The following is a 26743-nucleotide window of genomic DNA, read 5'->3' on the forward strand; positions in this document are numbered from 1 at the left end:
AAATACAGCCATGCAACTGAGGAAAGGTTGCTTGATGTCAACTGTTTCCTCATATGTATCATGGGTCTAACAGTATCTAGACCACAAGTTGCTCCAAGAATGAAATGAAGCTCTGTAGTGGGTTGAATAGTGTTCCCCCAAAATTCCATGCCCACTGGAGCCTCTGAATGTGACCTTATTTGAAACTAGGGTGTTAGCAAATGTAATTAGTTAAGATGAGGTCATACTGAAGTAGGGTGGGCACTAACACAATGGCTGGTGTTCTTATAAGAAGAAGAGAGGACACAAAGAATATGAGCAAGGAATAAGGTCATAAATAAGGTGAAGATGAAGGCAGAGATTGGGATGATCAGCTGCAGCCAAGGAATGCCAAGGTTTGACAGGAGTCCCCAGAAGGTAGGAAGAGGCAAGGAAGCATTCTTCCCTGGAGCCTTCAGCAGGAGTATGGCCATGTGACACCTTGACCTCTGACTTCTAGCCTCAGAAATTGTGAGAGAAATGTAGATACACTGTCTGTGGTTTTAAGCCACTCAGGTTGTAGTGATTTGTTACAGCAGCCTAAGAAAACAGATAATATCTATGCAAACTTCTTGGTGCGTAGCTAGAATGTGCAACGCTGAAAGTGAAACAAAAACCTCCCAGTAGGCTGGGCTGTAATCAGTTCCTTAGAATCAGTTTTGGTTTGAATTGTCCTCATGTTAAGAGAAAGCCTGAGCTGGATGGGGATGATATCTTTTCTCCTCTTGCTTAATGTACCTTATCTCCATATTTTTCTGTCAGCCGCCATCTCCTTTCTAGCTGTCCCTCTGCCAGCTAGAAAGAACCCAGGCAGCAACCTAGGTTTTATTTTCATTTTGGCTGTTTGTTTTGTTGGCTTCTGTGAGGACTGACAAAGAGCTACTGTTTCTTGTTTTATTTTCTTTTTGAGTCTTTGCCTGAGGAGCCTCACCAAGGCCTGATGGGAGTATCAAATGGGCTGTGATTGTCTCGTTTTGTGAGCTGGTGTTGCGGACCATGATGAGGCTGCCACAGTCGGGTAAGTGCAGGCACATTTTCTCTCCACACCATTGGAGATGTGAGAAACTGCCTCAGAAATTGTGTTCAGGGGCATAAACAAGCTAATTTCCACCTGTCCTCAAAACAGTAGGATTTCTCTTGTTGGTCCTATGCTTATTATTCTTGCTGAGCAGTTTTAAAAGGTGAGTTGTTGTTTTTGTTTTTGTTTTTTCTGCACAAAATAAATGTGAATGGAAAAAATTGAAATATTCCTGAAATTGTCACTCCACTTAGAATTTTGGAAAGTTAATGGAACTTAAAAATTTGGTTTTTTACATCCAACATCTGTTTGTGATTAACCCTTTGGCAGGCCGTCAACATTCCACAGTAGCCTGTGTTTACAAGATATGTTCTAAAAATCAGTTGTTTAAAACAAACAAACAAACCAGGACTTCCCTGGCGATCCACTGGTTAAGACTCCTAGCTTCCAATGCAGGGGTTGCAGGTTTGATTCCTGGTCAGGGAAGTAAGAGCCAACATGCTGAGGGACACGGCAAAAAAACCAACCATGCGCATTAACTTATAAACAACCATTATTTAACAAAAGTGTGACTTGGGCCTACTAAAGGGCTTCTATTCTACATAAAATGATAAAAGAAAGTTTAGCAAAATGAAGGAAAACCACTACTGGTCACTACCCATGTGTACATAATAGAATAGAGATGATAAGGAACTCATGTGAGAAATGGTTGAAGTGAGGAGGTGAAACTTGAATGAAATTACCTATAGATAAGGGCTTCCCTGGTGGCTCAGAGGGTAAAGCATCTGCCTGCAATGCAGGAGACCCAGGTTTGATCCCTGGGTTGGGAAGATCCCCTGGAGAAGGAAATGGCAACCCACTCCAGTATTCTTGCCTGGAGAATCCCATGGACAGAGGAGCCTGGTGGGCTACAGTCCACGGGGTCGCAAAGAGTCGGACAAGACTGAGCGGCTTCACTCTCACTTTCACTTTAAGGTCTTCTAACCCTGAAATTCTGTGGTCCTGTGGAAGGAAATGAATGACATACATTGGTAAAATGCACAGTAAGAATATTCACTGTGAGCAGTAATCAGATAGTTGTGCATGTGTGGCAGGTTGTTTCAGTCACGTCCAACTCTTTGTAACCGCGTGGACTGTGGCCTGCCAGGCTTCCTTATGCATGGGATTCTCCAGGCAAGAACACTGGAGTAGGTTGCTATGCCCTCCTCCAGGGGAGCTTCTGAACCAGGGATCAAACCTACGGCTCTTACATCTCCTGGATTGGCAGGCAGGTTCTTTACCACTAACACCACCTGGGAAGCCCTCAGACAGTTGTAGCAGGAGTTAAATGCCAGTTGACCTGGATGTTCTTTAAGCTCCCTTTGAAGTCTAAGAGTTTATGAATAGATGAACTGTATCTGTTGCCACTCAACTGGTCTATTTGCCTTCATTACCTGAACTCTCACTATCAACATATCTTCCTTGCTTTCTGTTCAAGGTGTCTTTTCAGATTTCTTCTGTCTGTGAACCTTTCCATTAAACTTCAGCTCCTTGTAGGGTAAGACACACCTTTTAGGTCCTCTGAATCCCGAGTGCCTATCATAGTGTATATGCATAGGTTCTCACTGAGTGCTTGTTCAGTTGTTGAATTAGTTGATTTGTTGAAATGGCAGGTAAATCATCAGATGTGGGATGTTTGCATAAAATATAGCAGGCAATGGGACTGATGGAAGTGAAGCAGATTCCTCAGGGACAGTATTAGGAGTTACACCTCAGATTGACTTGCTTTAAGATGCACTGGACAGCGATCCTTAGGTTGTTGTGTGTCATTTTTATTCCACATGGCAACATCCAAATATGCCACCAGCATTAACCGTGTCATACTTGGGTTACCCTGTAATGAGGCAACTGCATCCTGGCCTCCTCATATCCCATCCTGGGTCTTCTGCAATGGGGCTTCCTCAGGTTGTGTTCCCCTAATTTTCAAATCAACTCGCAGAATTCTAGGATAGATGGAGGAATCTGAAAGTTTATCCAGCCCCAGTCATCTCGGTGCTCTCCAGCCTTTTCCAATACCCCTGGGACTGATTCCCAGTTCTTACTCTCCTGATCTTTCTATTATCAGCCCCTTCTGCTTCTTGGGATTTTCCTCCCATGGCTCTGAGATATTGTGATAATGAAGCTTCTCACTCTTAGATCATTTCTTCTCTGCCTTCTTCTCTGGTCTCTTACTCCTACTCTCCAAATTTTGGAGCATTCCTCAGAGTTCAGACTTTTCCTTTCTAATCTCTTTTTTTTTAATACTCTCCCTCTCAGAGAGTTAATTTATTCCTTAGTATCATCTTACATTTTTATCAGAATTAACTTTTTATCTCTAGTCTCAAATAGTGTCCCAAACTTTAGACCTATAGTTTTCTTGACTGCCTTGCGTTACTTCTTGACTCAAACTCAACCCATCATCTTCCCTTTAAAAATCAGTTCTTGGTCTTATATTTGTTCCCCACCCCCAATAACATCAATATTGTCTTGACAGTCTGGCCTCAAAAATCACAATCAACTTGTTGCTTCTCTTTCTTTCCCATGTGGCTGATCACTTGTCAATTGTTTTGTCAATTTTCCCATCAGTTGTCTTATAATAAATTTCTCCTTCCTTTCCCTTTCTTCCTTTTTTTTTTTTTTTTTTTTTGACCCTAAATATGGGGCTTTACCAAACTTCTGGATGAATACTGTGAACCCCCTAATCAAGTAGCTGGCCTCTAATTCCACTTTTCCACCATTATATACTAAAGGGAAAAAAAAAAAAACAACTTAGATTTAATCTTTCCAAACTTCTTTGTTATTGTCACTCAGTGTTTGAGTGACTGTCAGTCTTTCTTGGCAGCTCTACCTGGTATTAAGCTCTTAACATTCTCAAATTATATTTCCAGCCAGGTTATGCTCTTCATTGTCTTCCTCAACATGCCCTACATGTTTGTTCCTGGGCTGTCTGCAGTGCCCTTAAGAGTTGTTTCAGCTCTCCAATTCCTATCAGTGCTTCAAAGACCCACTTCAAATCCCATCACTACCAGTCAGCTTCCAGGGTTTTTTCATCTTCATGCAAAATATTCTATGCCACTTATTATTTTTAATGTGTACGAGTTTTAACCTTCTGACTGTGTTATAATGTCTTTAAATGTAGGATGCTTTCTTAGGTGAATCCTTCTATTGATTCTCACAGTCTATTATAAAAACTTGAAAAAAATGGGAGCTTACTATTTATTGATTAAAAAGTTGAGATTCAATTTAAATTTAAGTTAAATTTGAACTGCTAAGTTAAATTCATTAGAATTGTGTCTTAAGTCTACAGATAGTCTACCTGGGTCTCAGATCAAAAGTTCAACTTTATGTCTATGTACACATTCATATGATGAAAGTGAAAGAGGAGAGTGAAAAAGTTGGCTTAAAGCTCAACATTCAGAAAACGAAGATCATGGCATCTGGTTCCATCTCTTCATGGGAAATAGATGGGGAAACAGTGGAAACAGTGTCAGACTTTATTTTGGGGGGCTCCAAAATCACTGCAGATCATGACTGCAACCATGAAATGAAAAGACGCTTACTCCTTGGAAGGAAAGTTATGACCAACCTAGATAGCATATTCAAAAGCAAAGACATTATTTTGTCAGCAAAAGTTCATCTAGTCAAGGCTATGGTTTTTCCATTAGTTGTGTATGGATGTGAGAGTTGGACTGTGAAGAAAGCTGAGTGTCGAAGAATTGATGCTTTTGTACTATGGTGTTGGAGAAGATTCTTAAGAGTCCCTCGGACTGCAAGGAGATCCAACCAGTCCATTCTAAAGGAGATCAGTCCTGGGTGTTCTTTGGAAAGAATGATGCTAAAGCTGAAACTCCAGTACTTTCATGCAAAGAGTTGACTCATTGGAAAAGACTCTGATCCTGGGAGGGATTAGGGGCAGGAGGAGAAGGGGACGACAGAGGATGAGATGGCTGGATGGCATCACTGACTCGATGGACGTGAGTCTGAGTGAACTCCGGGAGTTGGTGATGGACAGGGAGGCCTGGCGTGCTGCAATTCATGGAGTCACAAAGAGTTGGACACAACTGAGCAACTGAACTGAACTGAACACATTATATGGGCTTCCCATGTGACTCAGTGGTAAAGAATCTACCTGCCAGTGCAGGAGCCGCAGGAGACATGAGTTAGATCCCTTAGTTGGGAAGAGCCCCTGAAGGAAGAAGTGGCAACTCACTCCAATATTCTTGCTGGGATAATCTTATAGACAAAGGAACCTGGTGGACTATAGTCCATGGGGTTGGAAAGACTCAGACATGAGTGCACCCTCACACACATTCATATAAATACACATTTATAAGTTAAAATGTATCAATTATCTCTATGATATCATCTTAACTCTCTTTCTTAAATGCCTTTTAGAGGAAAGGAGTGAAAGACTTTAGCTGGAATAAGGCCAATCTTACTTATTGTAACTTTCACTAGTGATCAAATGTTACTGATATGCCAATAGTACTTTTGGTAGTTAGAAATGGAATCACACATTAATACCTAAAAGTATTAAAGTTTTCATGGTTCATCAAAAATCTTGGTATGTTGCACACTTGAGGATTACCTAACATGGTGAAACAAAATAGTTGAGATTGGTTGTTAGCTGCATAGATGGCACATGGAAGGGACTGTGGAAATCACCTAGTTCACCCTTCTTTTGTAGAAAGTGGAGAGTAAGTTCTTAAGGCAGCAGAGACAAAGACCGGATCTCCTGTCTCCTAAACCTTCCACCATGCCACCAATAGCAGCAGCTTCTCTAGTGGCCTGGGTGACAACAGAAAGAGGACAGCAATTTGAGCAGGACCTTTCACAAATCTAAAAATGGTAGCTTTCATTTCTTCTCACTCTCAAGCTTGATTATCTCCTGACCAAGAAGGCCTTTCTTGACTCCTCCTGGAGCCACAAGAAAATTTCTCAAAGCTTATCCTATGCCATTTTGTTCCATTTTAGGTCATTCTTTCAGGCCCTGCCTGACTGAGTATGAAAGAGTTCATACTTCCCTCAACTCCTTGCCTTGCCCTCAACTACTACGACATGCTCATAGGCAGAATTATCAAGAACTACTCAGAACTTCATTAAGAATTATCCAGAAATTAAGAAATTCAGCTAAACTGATTACTTGATTAAAAACTATTTTTTCCACTCACATTCCAAAGTGTTTATTATGGGTGAGGGGCCTGGTGCCATTCTGAGTTTTAAGACATTCCTTTCTTTCATTAAGGGCTTCCCTGGTGGCTCAGACGGTAAAGCGTCTGCCTGCAATGCTGGAGACCCAGGTTTGATTCCTGGGTTGGGAAGATCTCCTGGAGAAGGAAATGGCAATCCACTCCAGTACTCTTGTCCGGAAAATCCCATGGACGGAGGAGCCTGATAGGCTACAGTCCATGGGGTCGCAGAGTCTGACACAACTGAGCGACTTCACTTCACTTCATCCTGCCTGATACAAGGATAGCTATAATCTTCCTCTGCTTGATGGAAAGACTAGCAAAACCAAATGCGTCCATAAGGGATATATAATTAAGATGAAATGAACAACTGACCAGGCATAGGCAAGGCATAGGAAAATATTTATATCCAAAACAAAGGTGAGTTTTAAAAGAGAAAGCTAGAGAAGGCTGTGGTTGTTTGAACATGTTCATTGCATTGTGGAGGAGTCATCACAATGCTCATTTGGCTGAAGAAGTACCTCACCCATCGGCACTCTGTAAATGATGCATCAAGTTAATTGATTTAGGCAATACACCCTATAAGCTCTCCAGATAAATTCTTCCAGGCCCTGCCTGACTGAGTATGAAAGAATTCATACTTCCCTAACATTAAATGCTTTAAGAATCCACTTTTTTTCAGAAAATGTGGTTCTCCTAAGGAGCCCAGGAGGCACAAGTCTTATCCAGATTGCTGTGTTTTGAGGGAGGTTGGTGAGGGGCTTGAGATACCTGTGGAAACATTCTTCTGGGAGATAATCTTGTCAATAATCTTACTGTTAAAAAGGGATCACTTTCTACCTCTTGTGGAAACCTTTGTTTCAGCATGTACCCTGTGCTTAAAGAATTCCAGGAATGAGGCCTCCCCATGCATGAGTGGCTCTGTTTGATAAAAAGTTCTTGTGTGCAGCCAAAATAAACAGCCGCTATATAGTTTCTGTTTCTCTGATAGAATTGTGTCAATTGGGAGTCTGTAGAGGATGAGATGGCTGGATGGCATCGCCAACTTGATGGACGTGAGTTTGAGTGAACTCCGGGAGATGGTGATGGACAGGGAGGCCTGGCGTGCTGCGATTCATGGGGTCGCAAAGAGTCGGACGTGACTGAGCGACTGAACTGAACTGAGACTAAGATTCCTGAGTATGATGCTAAATTGCTGTGCATACAAACACTCATTCACTTGTCTGTTCAGCACACAGTTATAAGGACCAAATCAAGTGCAGTCCACCTTTTGCAACCAAAGGGCTCTACAACCCTATGTATATGGCCAGCTATGCTATGCCACTTTACATAATGGACTTGAGTATCCCTGGATTTTGGTATCTGCAGACAATCCTGGAACCAATACCCTACAAGATACCAGGGGATGACTGTACAAAGAGCTCCTGTTCTAGCCTTGAAGACATCACCTTGTAAACAGTGGGAGCTGTTGAAGTCTTTTAAGCAGGAGTGACATGGTTTAGGTTTGATTATTCAGTTTTCAAGAGATTGTTCTGCCTGCTAGGTAAAGGGATGGTTCATCCAATAGATATTAACTGAGTGCCTCCTTATTGCCAGACTGTGCTTAGGGCTGAAGGCATAGCAGTAAGCAAACAGACAAAGATCCCTGCCCTTTGAGTGATTATATTATAATGGAAGACAGCAGGTAATATTAATAATACAATAAAACAGGTACATTATATGGTAAATTCAATGGTAACAAAAGTTTTGGGAAAGAGAGACAGACAAGGAAAATTGGAAATGCTGGGGACGGGGGAGGTGGTGCTGTTGCAATTTTATATAAGGCAGTCTCACTAGAAAGAGCAAAGAAAACATCCAAGGGTGGGGATAGGCACACTGGCAGCAAGATCCACTCTTAAAGGGGTGGGTGTGAGGAAGGTATTGCACAGGCTGGAAGTGGGCTCAGGGCCATTTGGTCAGGGAAGTCTAGCATCCCAAAGACACAGATTGTAATGGGTCATGGGGTAAGATCGAGGGCTCCAGATAATACCTCTCAGCCCAGCAAACACCCCACACTGCAGAAGGGGCATGGCCACAATAGGGTTTTCTAAAGCATGGCAGGAGGGGCTTAACACAGAGGCCTCTCTTATATGGGTTATTGGAAGGACTTATGATTTTATTCTCAGTGAAATATTGAGCCACCAAAATGTTTTGAGCAGACATGATTCAACTCATATTTTTAAAGACTCGCTCTGGTTCCTGTGTTGAGAATCACCTGTAGGAAGCCAAAGTTAGAATCACCATGAGAGACAGTGATGGCTGAGATTGATATATTAATAGAGGCAGTGAGATGTGGTCAGATTCTGGATATATTTTAAATAACGGCTTATAGCATTTATTCATGAATCAGATGTAGGTGAGAAAACATAGGAATCAAGGATGACTCCAAGATTTGTGACCACTAGAAAAGGATGGAACAGAAGGAAGCAAGACTAGAAGGTAAAAATGGCATGAGGAGGCTATGCTGTGGTGTAAGGAAAAATGATGTGAAGCTGAATTAAGGTGATAGTAGGGCTGTGGGAAGAAGAGGCATCATCAGAAAGTATCCAGGAAGTAGAATTAATAGGACTGAGGGATGGACTGAATGTGTAAGATGAGAGATGAGTAGGTTTAAGATGACCCCCCAGGGTTCTGGCTTGAAGTAAGAGTTATTATTACTGACTCTTTATGGAAATGGAATACAGAAGTTTTTATAAACTATCTAAGGTCTTGAAAGTGAAAGTGTTAGTCACTCAGTTATGTCTGACTCTTTGTGATCCCATGGACTATAGCCTGCCAGGTTCCTCTGTCCAAGGAATTCTCCAGGCAAGAATAATGAAGTGGGTAGTCATTCCCTTCTCCAGAGGATCTTCCCAACCCAGGGATTGATCCTGAGTCTCCTGCATTGCAGGCAGATTCTTTACCATCTGAGCCACCAGGAAAGAGGCTAATAATTTGTAGACTCAGAATTTGAACTCAGGATGTTCCTGACATTAGAACCTGAACTCTTAATCATTGCATGGGGCACATTATCCTTAGATGAAAGACTTCTGGTTGGAAAGTACCTTTATGACAGTGACTCTCTCTTAGTTGGCTCAAGGAAGCAGTGTGCAAGGAAAGTCCCCTTGGATGGGGAGGGAAGAAGGGGAAGTTAGAACCAGTATTGGGTGAATCCGGAGTCCTTTCTGTCGCCAGAACTATATGCTACATGCTATCCTTTTGTATTCTAGAAACAAAAATGCTCAGAAAGTGCTAGGCTACAGATGCAGCTTAAAATGATATCTTTTCTGGATATATTTGCATTTACAATAAGGAAGAGAGTTTTCAAGTCCAGCAAAGGTGTGTCTTGAGCATTTCTTGCTGGAAAGCACTAGATTTTGTTCCCAGTTGTTCAGTTCAGTCGCTCAGTCATGTCCGACTCTTTGCGACCCCATGGACTGCACCATGCCAGGCCTCCCTGTCCATCCCCAACTCCCGGAGTTTACTCAAACTCATGTCCATTGAGTCGGTGATGCCATCCAATCATCTCATCCTCTGTCATCCCCTTCTCCTCCAGCCTTCAATCTTTCCCAGTATCAGGGTCTTTTCCAATGAGTCAGTTCTTCACATCAGGTGGTCAAAGTATTGGAGCTTCAGCATCAGTCCTTCCAATGAATATTCAGGACTGATTTTCTTTAGGATGGACTGGTTGGATCTTCTTGCAGTCCAAGGGACTCTCAAGAGTCTTCTTCAATACCACAGTTCAAAAGCATCAGTTCTTCAGTGCTCAGCTTTCTTTATAGTATGACTATATGGGTATGGTATGACTATCATACCCAGTTGTTACCTGCTGTAATATCTCCCTCCCTAAGTTAAAAACAAGAATACAGATCCCTGTGGACCTTGCATTCCCTTCTAGCTACTGCCTCATATCTCTTCCCCTTTTTATAGCACTGTTCTCTAAAAAGTTGCCCGTATTCTGTTGCCTCCACTTCCTTACTTCCTATTTTTATCTGTATGAAGTCTACTGATACTGTGCTTACCCGGGTCATCCGTGACCTTCATACTACTAAATCCAGTGCTCAGGAGCATTTGGCTCAACTGATAACTCCTTCCTTCTATGTTTTAAACTCTAGGTTTTATTATTTTTTTTTTTTAATTTTTGTTCATTATTTTATCTGTTATTTTATTATTATTTACTAGTGGTGAAGCCAACAGATCAGGTGACTGTAATTGAAAAAATAGTTTGTTATAGTCACAGATGCCAAGAGAAAAGGGGCACACCACACCTCAGAGGGACATACAGGCAAATACCAGTGTTGCACAGGAGGTAGAAGGAGAGGGGGGCAAAGTGGGCAGGAGCCCTCACTGTGGTTTCCATAGGAAGGAATTGGGCTAGTTTGAATAATCTGTTATTTGGCCCTAGGGTGATCAGAGCAGATACATATAAAGTGGCCCAGAGTGTGAAAGCCCCAAAAGGAGGTGATTAGAGGTAGGGCTCTGGATAGGTTGATTTGCACATGAAATAGGTAAGTTGTTTACTCTCTCTAGGAATTGGCTAATCCTGAGGAGGCAGTCCTTCTAGAGTCAACAAGACTCCAGATGTGAAAGCATCAGAATATAGAAAATAAGAGATGCTTAATTTGCCTTTATACCCATTCTCCCAGTTTGCTTTGTTAGTATTCCCCTCAAAGACCCATAAATGTTGGAATGCCCCATATCTCAGTCCTTTTACAGTGTCCCTTCTCTCTCTCTCTCTTTAGGAGACACCATGCAGCACTATGGCTTTAAGTAACACTTAGGCATTAATGACTCCCAAATGTGTATCTCTGTCCTAAACTTTGGACCACCAGTTGTCCGCCTGCCTACTAAACATCTTTACTTGGAGTCTAATAGTCATTTCAAACCAAAGATATTCCAAATACAGTTCTTGATTTCTGCTCTCAAATCTGCTTCTTTCTTAGTTTTCTGCTTTTTAATAGGTATCTCCATTCCTAGTGACTCAAGCCCCAAACCTAGAAATTTTCCTAGATTTATTTACTTTTGTTAAACTATATTTACAACCTGTCAGCAATTCCCATCAAATCTTCTTTAAAAATATAGAATACTTAAATAAATGGAAAAACATGCTGCATTCATGGATTAGAAGACTTAATGTTATAAAAATGGCTGTATTCCCCAATAGACCTACAGATTTAGTGCAATCCCTGTCAAAATTCCAGCTGCTTTCTTGTGTGGAAATGGACAAGTTTTTCCTAAAATTCACATGGAAATGCAAGAGAGCAAGAATAGCCACACATCAAATAATAATAAAAGTAAAGTCTTAAAAAAAGAAAAGCAAGTTTGAAGATTCACATTTCCCGATTTCAAAACTTACTGTAAAGCTACCACATAATGAGCAATCTGTGGTACAAACATAAGATATATTCCATTATATCAATGGAATAGAATTGAGATTTCAAGCTAAGCCCATGCATTTAAGGTCAGTTGATTTTTGGTGAGGGTGCTATGACAATTCAATGGAAAAAGAATACTGTTTTAAACAAATTGTGCAGAGATAATTGGATGTCTACGTGCAAATGAATGAGTGAAATCTTACCTCACACCATTGACAAAAATTAACTCAAACTGGGTTAAAGATGTAAATAAAAGAACTAAAGCTGTGAAAAATTCTCAGAAGGAAACATAGATGTAAATCTTTGTGACCTTGGGTTAGGCAATGACTTCTTAGAGATGACACCTAAAGAACAAGCAATTAAAAGAGAAAGTTTTAGACAAAACTAGCCTTCATCAAAATTAATTTGTACGTTACAATTAAATTAAAACATCTGTGCTTCGAAGAACTCCATCAAGAAATTGAAAAGATAATCACAGGATGGGAAAGAGCCATTGCAAATCATATATTTGATAAACAGTTTGACAGTTTCTGGGAAAGTTAAATACAGAGTTACCATTTAACCAAGCAGTTCCACTCCTACATGTACACTCAAGTGATTCAGAAACATATCTATACAAAAACTTGTAAATGAATGTTCATAGCAGCATTATAGCCAACAAATGGAAACAACTCAAATATCTATCAACTGTTGAGTGGATAAGAAAGATGTGGTGTGAATACACACCGATAGAATAATCAGTTCAGTTCAGTTCAGTCACTCGGTCGTGTCCAACTCCTTGCAACCCCATGAACTTCAGCACACCAGGCCTCCCTGTCCCTCACCAACTCCCAGAGCCCACCCAAGCTCATGTCCGTTGAGTCGGTGATGCCACCCAACCATCTCATCCTCTGTCATCTCCTTCTCCTCCTGCCCTCAATCTTTCCCAGCATCAGGGTCTTTTCAAATGACTCAGTTCTTCACATCAGGTGGCCAAAGTATTGGAGTTTCAGCTTCAACATCAGTCCTTCCAATGAACACCCAGGACTGATCTCCTTTAGAATGGACTGGTTGGATCTCCTTGCAGTCCAAGGGACTCTCAAGAGTTTTCTCCAGCACTACAGTTCAAAAACATCAATTCTTCAGCACTCAGTTCAGTTCAGTTCAGTCACTCAGTCGTGTCCGACTCCTTGCGACCCCATGAATCACAGCATGCCAGGCCTCCTTGTCCATCACCAACTCCCGGAGTTCACTCAAACTCACATCCATCGAGTCGGTGATGCCATCAGCTTGTCATAAAAAGGAATGAAGACTGGTAATGCATTACAACACAGAGGAGTCTTGAAAATAATATGCTCAGTGAAAGAAGCTAGACACAAAAGACCACATATTGTATGATTCTATTTATATGAAATAACCAGAATAAGCAAGTTTATAGAGACAGAAAGAAGGTTAGTGGTTGCCAGGGACTGGAGGAAGAGGGAAGAAGAATTGGGGTGTTTCAGCTAATGGGCATGGGGTTCCTTTTTGGAGTGATGAGAATAATCCAGAATTGGATAGTAGTATGGGTTGCACAGTTCTGTAGAATATACTAAAAACCACTGAGCTGTACCACTGAATCATCTGTGTCTTAAATATATATGTATACACACACATAATCCTCTATTGTATGGTATGTCAATTATACTCCAATAAAGCTGTTAAAATTTTAATAATTTAAAGGGCAAATTTTTAAAGTTCAATAAATGTTTTAAATGTATAAATGGAAAAAACCTTCAACAGACCACCTCTCATCTCCACTGGCCCCACTACTCTGGTCTAAACTATCATCATCTCTGCAAAAAAATTCCTTACTCATCGTTCTGCTTCCAATCTTGCCCATCCCACTCTCCTTTACAACAGTAGTCTATTGTCTACACCAAAACTAAGTCTTCTTTTAAAAATGTAAATGAGGTCATGTCATTCTCCTGATCCAAATCCTTCACTGGCTTTCCATTGTACACGGAGCAGCTCTGCTTTTACCTGATTCAGATGTATGGCGCTGTCTGATTAATTCCCCTTGAAGAAATGCTTCCAAGGCCAATAAAATTTAAAAGCCTCTTTGAAGACAAAGAAGTTGACAGTGTTATACCCTGTCTCTTTTACTTTAGCTGTGAGAAGTCCTTAAGTGGGAAAGTTTGTGAGCTTTGACAACTTTACCTGCTCAGTCAACTAGCAAATATTTATAGAGTATCTAGCTCTGTTCCCAGAGTTGCAGTCCAGCTGGAAATGATGGTGTACAGTATCCATTTGATGAACAAGACTGATTTTCAAAGGCCTACACTGAAACTATGGAAGAAACAAAGAGGTGCAGATAACCAGCTTTTGTGGTTACCAGTCATGAGGACTGGTTCATACTCAGAAAAGGTTGCAAGAAAAGGAAGAAGGGCTTCTAATTTGGATCGACAGAGTGCCTCACTTCTTCTTACCCTATCTCTCATCTCCTCTAGGCAATCAGCCTTTAACTTTTCTTCCTAGCTCTACTCTACTATGGTCTGCTGCCTCCCCAAAGATTTGTTTACCAGTCATTTCATTGTTTTCAGGAGTGAGCAAATGACCAGATCATGAGATCCAGCAAAACTGCTGAAGGCTCTGAGACTTTCAATTGTCTGTTTCAGATCCGGTACAGAGCATGTTCCTCCTACTAATTTTGAGCCTGGGACTGCAGCTTCAACAGACAGTAGGTAAGAAAAGTCAAAGGCTGGGGAGGGTCCTGAGAAAGGAACAGATGATGACCCCTAGCTGAAGATGAGGATGAGAATGTGGTCCTTGGGCTAAAGGCTTTCTTTAAGAGAAAGGGTGATTACCGGCTATGACAAGCGCAGTCAAAAGAATGGTGCCCAGGGTGGCTTGTGCGCACGTGTTTCCCTATCTTACAGAAACAGGGACTGATAATATTGGTCCATCTATCCCCACTCTCCAGTAAACATAGTAACAAGATGACAAGACCATTCAGACCATGCATTGCTGAAATGACCCAAGAGAACATGGGTTAAGTGTCCTGAAAGATGAGATGGCAAGCAGCTGTTCTTTTCTCTTCTGTCAGAGACACTTCCTCTATTAAAAAGCAACAGTAGCAGCCATTGGTCATTCACACATTAATGTGGGTTACTTGAATTGGGAAATCAGTCTTCCTTGCATCTAAATGAAAAATGAACCTTAAGCTATGCCTTTGGATTTTGAAGGAAGATACTCTGCTCGAGGGCATAGATGGCAAGGAGGAAAGCAGTTTCGGAGTTTCACTTTCCTGAGGAAGGCAGTTCAGACCATTCATGTGTTCAGTCAGGATCATGAGCGCTTTACAGTGGTGAACACCAGTATGTAAGAGAGGAAGACAGAAATGGACACAGGGAATTAGGTCCTCTGTAATAGCAGGCCCAATCCCATGGGAAGTCATCCAACATGCTGCCTTTGACTGAGAAAGAATGCCTTTGTTGGCACTGATAAATTTTTGAGGAGCTTTCCCCTCTCTTCCAGGTGATCCCAGTAGAATTCCTCCCCCTCCCTTGGGCTGCCCAGCAGGGTCTGGCACTAGAGTCATTGACTTGGGGCCATCTTTGGAGAACACCCCAATATTCTGCTTACTCCAGCCCTGCCCTTGCAGTAAGGGCAATATCAATGAACACTTGATATTTCCTTCCTAAGGGATCCTGGCCAGCTGGGATTTTTGGAGACAGGTGTGAAATTAACTCTTTCCTTATATGAATGCTCTGTGGATGGTCTACTGTGTTATCTGTAAAATAATTTAAAGTGTGAAGTGAAAAGCTATCAGAAAATATTTTCATTTTAAAATTACTAATTTTTAAATTGACATAAAATTTATACTTTTTTAAATAAAAACATCTATGAGTTTTGACATATGCATAATCATATAGCCACTTGCCAGGTGGCTCAGTGGTAAAGAATTCACCTGCCAATGAAGGATACATAGGTTTGATCCCTGGGTCAGGAAGATGCCCTAGAATAGGAAATGGCAGCCCGTTCCAGTATGCTTGCCAGGACATTGCATTGACAGAGGAGCCTGGTGGGCTACAGTCTATGGGGCCGCAGAATTGGACATGACTGAGCACACACGCTCACACATAGTCATATAGCCACTACCACAATCAAGACCCAGAACGGTTCTGTCACCAAACAAACAAAAACCGTCCCTCAACCGCCCCCCAACTCTATCCTATAGTTTTAAATTTTCCAGAATGTTATATAAATGGGATCATTTTTAGACATTCCTTTTGCCTGGCTTTCACTTATCACAGTGCATTTGAGATTTACCCATATTGTTATATGAATCAGTAGTTCATTTCTTTTTGTTGCTGATTAGTATCACACTGTCTGTATGCACCACATTTTGTTTATTCATTTTCCAGTTGAGGGACTTTTGGGTTGTTTCCTGTTTTTGGCTATTATAAATATAGTTGCTTTAAACATTTGTATATAGGTTTTTGTGGAAGCATAGAGTTTCATTTCACTTGGGTGAATACCTAGGAGTGGGATTGCTGAGACATACATTAAGTATATATTTAACTTTATAAGAAACCATCAAGCTGTTCTTAGTATCTATACTGTTTTTGCATTCCTTCCAGTAAAGTATGAGAGTTCCAATTGTTCCACATCCTTGACATCACTTGGTATTGACATTGTCATTTTTGTTTTTAAAGACATTCTAATAGGTGTACAGAAGTATCTCATTGAGGTTTAATCTGCCTTTCCCTAGTATCTGGCAATGATAAGCATATTTTCATGTACCTATTGCCCATCCATATATCTTCTTAAGTGCATATCAAATCATTGACCATTTTTAATTGGGTTATTTTCTTATTTTTCAGTTTTGAGAGTTTTTTATGTATTCTGGATACAAATTCTTCATCAGATATGTGATATGCAAATATTTTCTCCTAGTCTGTGGTTCATCTTTTCATTCTCTTAACAGTGTCTTTTGCAAAGGAGAGATTTTAATTTTGAAGCTATCCAATTTATCAAATTTTTTCTTTGATGGCTAGTCATATCTAAGAATCTTTAGATTCTTTGCCTAACCCACGACCTGAAAGATTTTCTTCTATGTTTTCTTCTAAACATTTTATAGTTGTACATTTTACATTTAGGTTTGCCATCCACCTTCAGTTGATTTTTGCATAGTATACAAAAATTTTTGTGAAGTGTAGATTGGGATTTTTCTTTTTGGTATATGGACATCCAGTCGCTCCAGCCCCATTTGTTCACTTATTGAAAAGACTGTCTTTTTTCTATTGATTGCCTTTGCACCTTTGTAAAAAAAAAGGCAATTGGCTCTTTGTGTGAGTCTTTTTCTGGGCCCTCTGTCTGTATTATTGATCTATGTATATATGCTTTCACTCATATCACTCTCTTATTACTATAGCGTTGTAGTTCAGTTTTTTTTTCTTATATTTTCATTTCAAAACCTAAGGCATCTTGTAACTTAGACATATTCAAGAAAAATATTTATTTTTGTACTTCGTCATGTCTTGGAAGAAAAAGTAACCCCAATCTTATGTCTCTCATTGATGCTTCCTTCTTTCTTCATCCATCTGAGAAGAATAAAACTCAAGAGGCACATGGCCATGGTGATGCTGACGTCACTCTAGGACAGGGACCACACTCTGGGTCATTCTGTCTAGGTTATAGCCGACCTTCAAAACTACATCTGCTGACCCCTGAGATATACAAAGCAGAAGAATCAGGTTGGGGAAGGGATTTCAAGTAGACAAGATGTCTCATGCAGCATTCTTGCAAAAAGAAGTGCATGAGTCAGGTGTCCAGAGCAGCATCTATCCAGAACCAGGAACTAGAGTTTTCTGAGGACTGGCTGTGTAAAGCAATCCCCTCTCACCTCCCCGCCTAGACCCATCCTCACTTTTCAAATCCCTTAGGTAGGAAGTCTGTAAGCATTTAAGTTTCTGTTAATGCAGAAAAAAAGTATAAAATTAGCTTAAAGAGGAAGCTATCTTGGGAGTTAATGCAAATAAATTGTTTTGTGTTTCCTGGAGATATGACAGGTGCTGACTCCTGATTGCAAATAAAATGCAAACTTCTCCCAAGAACTTTCAAAAAGGCCCTAGCATTATTCAAGCCAGCTATTTTCATCTGTCTAAAGAACCTTCATGTGTTAATTTTTCATGCTGTAGCCACGTCCTTCACCCTTTAATTTAGTCAAGACGACCAAATGAATATTTCGTCTGCCTAGTTTTGCAGTTGTGGAAACTTTTTCAGTGTTCTCCTTTGTCTGATGACATCAGGAGTTCAGTGCTACGTTGAAGTTTAGTTTTATAACCATGTGACATATGAAATAGAACACAAATGTCTTTTACTTAGTATAAAGCTGAAAAGTATATCTGTTTCATTAATGTATGTAGTATACACAGGCCAGTAGATATATAGTCATATCTGTTAGAAGTACATGCTTTCAGGGCACAGAGATATGAATGTGAATTCCAACTCCATGAGCTCCCACTTTTTTACTTTGGGCGAGTTGCATCTTTTCTTTAAGCCCCAGTTTCCCCATCTGTGAAATGAGTGCAGTGACTCCAGTCTTGCAGCTTTGGGGACATCAAATGAGATGTACAGTTTAGCCTAGTGTCTGGTTCATTGTGTTTAATAAATGTTAACTGTTACTCTATCTTACACAACAGACCAAATACAAACCAGTGTTATAACTCTGTTTCTTAAATGTTAATATGCATTTGAATCCCCCAGCCTTGTCAAAATGCAGGTTCTGCTTCTTTAGTCCTGGGAAGGGACTGGGATTCTGCATTCCTAACTAGCTGCCTAAGAAAACTGAGAACAACACTTTGAATGGTTTCTCAATGCTCCTTGCACATTAGAAACTCCCAGGAAATTATTTTTAGTTGATGCTGGCCTCACGAAATGATTAGAATTTAATTTTATAGGATACAAAGTGGGGTCTGAGCATGTTTTAAAAGCTTCCCAAGCTGATACCAACTATGGCTAAGGTTGAGGCCCTCTCATTAGTGACTCTAATATGCAGCCAAGCTTGAGAAAAACCTCTTCACAGAATTGTTTGCAAAAGTGTTTTGATTTCCTCTGTAATTTACAATAAGTAAGATGGCTCAGAGGGTAAAGCGTCTGCCTGCAATGCGGGAGACTTGGGTTCTATCCCGGGGTCGGGAAGATCCCCTGGAGAAGGAAATGGCAACCCACTCCAGTACTCTTGCCTGGAAAATCCCACGGACAGAGAAGCCTGGTGGGCTACAGTCCACGGGGTCGCAAAGAGTCAGACAAGACTGAGCGACTTCACTTTCACTTTCAAGAATACTTTAGGATTGCAAAACTGTACTGCTTTCCTAAACTTATTTTATATCAAGTAATCAAGCTGAAAGCTTTGCATGTTTTAAAAACTTCAATTGTGGGAAAATTAGACCAACTAACAATCTTCTAGTTATTCTGAGTGACTCAGATACATGACTCATGTTTGCCAATTGCCCTTTCCTCTTGTGAATGTTAGCCAGAAAATGTCACCTGCCTGAGAGATAGCACACTTCATGCTTCCATAAAGGGTTCCATGTGTGTATATACTCTTACACTCTGTAGAAGGCAGAGGGGAAAAGCAAGCAGAAAATGGGTTTTTGTCAAAGGCCCAAACAGTGAAGAGGGGAGTTCTGCTGTATGCTGTGGGGAGTTCCAGAGGAAGTTACAGGTGTTCCTTCTCTCACGAGAAGAAAGTGTAAGTGTGGTAAATAAATTTGCTAAATAAATCCAATACAGACTACACCAAAGTCCTCTGATTCTTGTTAAATCTCAGACTCAGCAACTAACTTTACCTGCAAGCCCCATTTCTCTTCCCTGTTTCTTGTTTTATCTTGTTTCTTGTTCTTCTTTTATCGTATAATAAAAGAGAAGGAAGTACTATGACGAGAGTAAGATCAGATCAGATCAGTCACTCAGTCATGTCTGACTCTTTGCAACCCCATGAGTCGCAGCACACCAGGCCAACCAGTCCATTCTGAAGGAGATCAGCCCTGGGATTTCTTTGGAAGGAATGAAGAGAGTAAAAGTAGTATAAATTTCTAAACCAGGCACATAGAAGATAGTTAATACATATTTGATGAGTGAATAAAACAGGTAGCTCTGTTTTAGGTATAAGAGGACTTAATAACAAATATTTGGAGATGATTCTAGGAATCTACTTTTAGGAGTATCCTATTACGGAGACTTGGGGGAGAGTTATTACAAGTGTTCAGGGCATTCCACAAAATGGAATCGTATGGGAAATTTAGAAGCACAGTGTCTTTTTTCACATGTATCATCCCAGAGTCATCTCAATGTGGCCAAGAAAATGCAAGCTTAATTAGCATTGTTTTATACAGAAGCACTGCCCCGACCCCCATTCTGTACCAAAAAATACCAGGCAGATGTGAACTCCTTTCTGTTAGAAAGGCACGTTCATGTTCTAGCTGTGGTTAAAACAGGGTTTGGAAGAAAGATATAAACTCATCACTTATTTTTAAGAAAATTCATATTGTGCACTACACTAACAGGTGCATTGGGTGGTGATTAAGAATGCCGGTTTGTGCAATTTAGGGCAAAATGAAGTTTGATGAGAGGAAAACAGAAGTGAATATGGGTGCATGCATACTCAGTCTCTCAATCATGTCCTACTCTTTGCAAATATGGGTAGGCTCATCCTTTTTTTTCTCTTCCTCTCCTTCTTTTGTCACTTATATGTTAAACCTCTAACTAGAATTTAGTATGTGCTAGGCACTGGAGACACCAAAACAAATTCAACCTGCACTGCCTTCAAAGATTTGCAGGATGGTAGGAGGAAAAACTCCAGTCAGAAGAGAATTTCAATGTGAATCATTTGAGCAACTGAAAACCCCCAGTCTATTTTTACTGTGAAATCTGTTGTCCAGGATGGTCAGAACACCACTTTCTCAAGAACTAAAGCATGGTAGAAAAGAAAGGAACCAATGTTTGCTGACTACCTACTACCTGCCAAAATAAGCCATTTTGTGCTGTTTATCTAGTTTTCACCACACTGCTGACAGGTAGATTTAACCTTGGACCTTTGCAGATAAAGAGGCCGAGACTCATAGAGGTTTGATCAAGATCAAAGGGTTCATAATCTGGATACACTCAGAATTTGAACCCAGGTTCATCTGTCACTAAATCCCAAGCTCCTTTCATACTATGTTTTATGTGGAAGCAACCCCTTAAATAGCGTATTCTAGAAGCCATCCCCAAATATTTGTTAAATGAAAGTTTTGAATTAATTAAATGAATGGATTAATGAAGCAAGTCCTACTGAACATAATTTGATCTAATCTTCTGTCATAATTCAGAAGCTACTTTGAGATGGTACCCGCAGTCTTAATGACTCCCCATTCATTATTGATGGAAACAGCATAATTTTGTACAGTCTCTCACAATTTATTCATGCATACACTACTTTCATTAGTTTTGCCATGTTTGACTACTCTTTGCACTATTGTTTTTATAGAATTATCTAAATCAACTGAGCTTTTATTTTTTGAACAAAACAATCTACCCCTGTGGTAAATGGAAAACCAGTATCAATGATACTAGTAAATAGAAGATATGAGCAAAAATAAATGCAATAAAAGTAAAGTGGTGCTTTAAAGTCTACCCTGATAATATCTGTCTGAGCGCTTCTTGTTTTATTAAAAGGAAAAATAACCATTGTTAGAAATGTGAAAGTCTAGTTGCAAATTGTATGTAATTTGAAAGATTGAAATAGAATTGAAGAGGGGATAAATTCTTCTCTGCATAACCCAACTCCCTTTGGGCCTTGATTCTTTCATATGTAAAATCATTGTGCATACTTCTTGAGGTATATGCCTCACATTTTGGGAACTACTGTTTCAAAAACTATAGATTTTGAAGTCAACCATCTGACTGGCTCTGAATTTTAACTTTACTAATTGTGCATCCTGAAACAAACCTCTTTGACCCAGTTTCTTTAACTATAAAACAGTCATGATTATGCATATTTTATGGTTGCATTTTCAATATTGAATGATATGGTTTAGAGTCTAGAACAGTGGCTGACACATGGTAGATATACATTAAGTATTAGTATTAGTAGAAAAGACATTTCTACAGTGGGCTTGTATGATGTAGTGGTCAAGAGCACTTGAACTTAGCAATACCTAGGTCTGATCCTGGCTGTGCAATCTTAGGCAAGTTGTTTAACCATTCTGTGTCAGTTTCGTTTTCTAAAAAGAAGATGGCTCTACCTCATTGTCTTGCTGGGAGACTAAAAGAGATCATGTGTTAGCAGAGGCCCACCACCTAGTAAGAATTCAACAGTTGATAGTTGTTATTATTACTATCTCTGCGGAGAAGGCAATGGCACCCCACTTCAGTACTCTTGCCTGGAAAATCCCATGGATGGAGGAGCCTGGTAGGCTGCAGTCCATGGGGTCGCTAAGAGTCGCACACGACTGAGTGACTTCACTTTCACTTCTCACTTTGATGCGTTGGAGAAGGAAATGGCAACCCACTCCAGTGTTCTTGCCTGGAGAATCCCAGGGACAGGGGAGCCTGGTGGGCTGCCGTCCATGGAGTTGCACAGAGTCGGCCACGACTGAAGCGACTTAGCAACAGCAGCAGCAGCAGAAGCTGCTGAGAGGAGGTAAAATTTGGCAGGGAATGATGTAATTTGATCCATATAAAGAAAATGAGCTTGGATCATGGGAGCAGGAGGCCAGTCAGCTGTACAGGTGAGGAGTGTTGAGAGGCAAGAGCAGGGATCAAGAATCACACTCTTCCACAAAGTGGATAGGGCAAGGGATAGAAAAGAACTTCTGCAAATGCCCAGATACTGATAGATGTCTCCTGGGAAACCGAGGTTGTATGGGTCTCCTCAGCTCCCCCACTCTGAACAGAACTGAAATGTGAAGGCAGACAGTGGGGAATGTCTTATTTTCTGTTCAGCTTTGTTCACAGTGACCATCCCAAAGGAAATGTACATGGTAGACTACGGCAGCAATGTGACCTTGGAGTGTGATTTTGACACTGGAGGTCCTGTGGAACTCGGGATTTTAAAAGCCAGTTTGCAAAAAGTGGAAAATGATACAGTCTTGCTCAGTGAAAGAACCACTTTGCTGGAGGAGCAGCTGCCCCTGGGGAAGGCCTTGTTCCTCATCCCCCGAATCCAGCTGAAGGATGCAGGGCAGTACCGCTGCCTGATCATCTATGGGATTGCCTGGGACTACAAGTACCTGACGCTGAAAGTCAAAGGTGAGTACTTTCAGGGACTGGAATCCACGGAGGCACCTCTCCAATGCAGGACCTGTGTTAGCTGCAAGTAACAAGTCCACTGAAGCTAGCCCAAGCAAAAACTGGGACGATGATTATAAAGAGAAAAAGCTACCTCAGAGAAGACAAAAGCACCTGCTCAGAAGTAGTTTTTCATATCTATGTATAAAGCAATGGAGGTGAGGGTAAATAGGGGTAGAGGGAATAAAACGGGTCTAGAGAAAGCCAGGAAAATGACTCTCTGTAAGTTGGGAGGGTACCAAAGATAAGTTTTGCCTAATTCACAGGAACGATATTGGCTTGATATTATACTACTCTTTCAGAGTCCAGAGTTTTTTAAACTATGATTTGCTACCCATTAAAAGTTTAAAATATCAGTTTAAAAGTGACAAAAGTGGGCTTTTTACCAATAAAATTAATAAATGAATAGAATTGAATATATCAGGGCATCACAAACTATTTCAGAGGGGATGTGTGTGTGTGTGTGTGCACGCATGCGCACACATGTGGGTGTGCATCTTGGCTTGTGGTATAATAAATTCTTTCTCACTCTGGGTCATAGTCTAAAATGTTTGGGAAATGCTACTCTAGCCTCAGTCTTATCTATTGCACAGAAAACAGCTGAAGTTCAGAGAACTGAAATGGGTAGCCTGAGGGAGCCAATTCAGTAGCTGTCTCCATTCCTCTGAGTTGAGGGCTCTCTCCACTACAACATGAGCCAAGAACCTAAATCAGAAGAGAATCTTCAAGTTGCTGTTTGTTCTGGAAAAGGTCACTTGAGCAAAGACATAACAACTATAGAAAAGTAGATTTGGCTCTGTCAATCAGCTTGTGTGTCTCAGCCTTTACTAACTGTTCTGAGGTAAACTATGTCAGTTTTCCTCTGCCACTAGACCTCAGAGGATCTCTTCTGTCTTCTGGAGAGTCTCCGAATTTTGGTCCCTAAAGACCATTGACCTTGACAGCTGTGGTGTGATTTTACAATCTGGAATAAAGAAGGACAAACTGGTATAATTAGACATGAGGGTGAATGTTGTTTTCACCTGTGACCTTGAGTGGGTTATTTTGATTTTCATCAGTCAGAGTTCAGTCGCTCAGTTCTGTCCGACTCTGTGACCCCATGGACTGCAGCACGCCAGGTTTCCCTGTCCATCACCAACTCCCGGAGCTCACTCAAACTCATGTCCATTGAGTTGGTGGTGCCATCCAACCATCTCATCCTCTGTCATCCCCTTCTCGTCCTGCCTTCAATCCTTCCCAGCATCAGGGTCTTTTCCAATGGGTCAGTTCTTCTCATCAGGTGGCCAAAGTATTGGAGTTTCAGCTTCAGCGTCAGTTCTCCAATGAGTATTCAGGACTGATCTCCTTTAGGATGGACTGGTTGGATCTCCTTGCAGTCCAAGGGACTCTCAAGAGTCTTCTCCAACACCACACTTCAAAAGCACCAGTTCTTCAGTGCTCAGCTTTCTTTATAGTCCAACTCTCACAACCATACATGACTACTAAAAAAACCATAGCTTTGACTGGATGGATCTTTGTTGGCAAAATAATGTCTCTGCTTTTTAATATGCTGTCTAGGTTGGTCATAGCTTTCCTTCCAAGGAACAAGAATCTTTTAATTTCATGGCTGCAGTCACCATCTGCAGTGATTTTGGAGCCCCCAAAAATAAAGTCTGTCACTGTTTCCATTGTTTCCCCGCCTATTTGCCATGATGTGATTGGACTGGATGCCATGATCTTCGTTTTCTGAATGTTGACTTTTAAGCCAACTTTCTCACTCTCCTTTCACTTTCATCAAGAGGCTGTCTAGTTCTTCTTTGCTTTCTGCCATAAGGGTGGTGTCATCTGAATATATGAGGTTATCATAATCTGGAATTTTTCTTATTTATAAAAGAATAGCAATAGTAGCTGGAGAAGGCAATGGCACCCCACCTCATGGGAAAATCCCATGGACGGAGAAACCTGATAGGCTGCAGTCCACGGGGTCGCTAAGAGTCGGACATGACTGAACGACTTCACTTTCACTTTTCACTTTCATGCATTGGAGAAGGAAATGGCAACCCACTCCAGTGTTCTTGCCTGGAGAATCCCAGGGATGGGGGAGCCTGGTGGGCTGCTGTCTATGGGGTCGCACAGAGTCGGACACAACTGACGTGACTTAGCAGTAGCAGCAGCAATAGTAGCATCTACCACATAAGATTACTGTAAAAATTAAAAGAGATAACGTAAAAAACTGAGCATGATGCCTGGCATATGGTGGGTGTCCAGAGATTTGGTTCAAAGACCCTCAGTTCCCGCAAGGACAGTGCCCTCTTACACATCAACTAACAGTGAATCATCAAGAAAGCCCTGAGCCTGGATGTAACCTCCTTCTACCTTTACTGCATTTTCTACAATCAGCTGGGAGGAGCTGCAGACATTGACATTAGTCTGAGTTTAATCAATGGTTGGAGAGAGAGCTCAACATCCTCATGATCTCCTAGTGTCCTTGGATATCTACACCCCAAAATCACTGCCCCGTGTTTGTTGATCTTTGTGGGCATACTTTAATGCATGTAGGGTCTTTGGGCAATTTGATACCAGTCCCAGTCTTTCTTGCTCTGGCTGAGGGGTGTCCCTCATCCATGGAAAGGCACTCTGCCTGCTTCCTCACCTAGATCAGGGATGACTTGACAGGATGACTCAAACCTTAATTAATTAATTATTAATCCCTTATACCTTTAATGATTGTCCAGCTAGACTATATGGGATCACAAAGACCTTCTATGGGATGCATACACATAGACAGTTTTAGGAAATTAGTTTCTAGATTTTCATCTTCCTCAAATACTCTTTCCCTAAATTGACTGTGCCTGAGAATGTGTCTTCCAGGCAAGGCTCTTGGGGTTCCCCTAAAACACTTCCTCTTTTAATTTTGCTTTACCCACTTCATATAAAGCCTACCTCTCACCCATCATGAATATAGTGCTTTGCTCTGAGGTGTAAAAACTTCCATAGTGCCAAACAAAAGAATGACTGGAAATATTGATATCTTACCAAATTGTAATGACTAACAAATCCTTCAGCAAACCAGGAAGTATCAAATTCTCTGTTTTCAGCAAAATTGAAGGAGTCCCTAATACAGTTAATAGGTAATAAAAAAAAAGAAATACTTTTGTTATATAAATCATAAGGCTTTCAAAGAATGAAATATTACTATAACTGAACTCCTTCCATGCCCACCTATTTATTCATATGAGCATGATTCCTTAGCACTTATAGCTACAAAAAATGAAAAACAGAAATAGAATTGATTCTGAAGATTGTCTCATTCCAACTTTTAAGTCATTTGTGTCCTCATGCACAGATAGAAAATAAGAATCCCATCCATACCATTAAGAGATACCTTTCCAGTAAACTTTTCTTAAGTTTAATAATTGTCAATATTCATAATATTTGTTTTGATTTTACATGTGCTGATAATAATGGAAACTAGACCTCAATGCTGAAGAAAAATTTGAACACTTAAAGCCTCATTGTCACAAGAAAAAAATTTAATTTCAATAGCTATTCATTTTTGTTATTGCAAAGAAACAAAAGGATAACCACCAAAGGAGTGATCAAACATGTTGCATTAGGATAAAATTCTGTAGAAGTGGAATGGGAACTGATATTTAAGGAATATTAATAGAAAGAAAAGTTCTGACCATTTATTTTTCTTTTTTTATGAATATATTTATTTATTATTTATTGGCTGCACTGGATCTTCGTTGCCATATGTGGACTTTCTCTAGTTGTGGTGTGTGGGCTTCTCATTGCAGTGGCTTTTCTTTCTGTGGAGCACAGGTTCTAGG

The 26743-nt window shown here is 40.6% G+C and overlaps 1 protein-coding gene across 9 annotated transcripts in view; it reads left to right on the forward strand.

The window, feature by feature from the left end:
- Positions 1 to 682: 682 nt before the first annotated feature.
- The window catches only part of PDCD1LG2 (programmed cell death 1 ligand 2), a 119142-nt gene continuing 93081 nt past the window's right edge, over positions 683 to 26743 (forward strand). For 8 of the 9 annotated variants that reach the window (XM_010833813.1, XM_010833817.1, XM_010833812.1 and 5 more), the window contains exons 1-3: positions 683 to 1036; positions 14273 to 14338; positions 22587 to 22892. In XM_010833813.1, the coding sequence (XP_010832115.1) occupies positions 1015 to 1036; positions 14273 to 14338; positions 22587 to 22892 (394 nt within the window). In that variant the 5' untranslated portion in view covers positions 683 to 1014. The remainder of the gene's footprint in view (positions 1037 to 14272; positions 14339 to 22586; positions 22893 to 26743) is intronic. The other variant, XM_010833819.1, reaches the window with a different exon arrangement.

Source organism: Bison bison, unplaced genomic scaffold (assembly GCF_000754665.1).
Source record: "Bison bison bison isolate TAMUID 2011002044 unplaced genomic scaffold, Bison_UMD1.0 scf7180017863936, whole genome shotgun sequence".
Taxonomy (NCBI): Eukaryota; Metazoa; Chordata; class Mammalia; order Artiodactyla; family Bovidae; genus Bison; species Bison bison.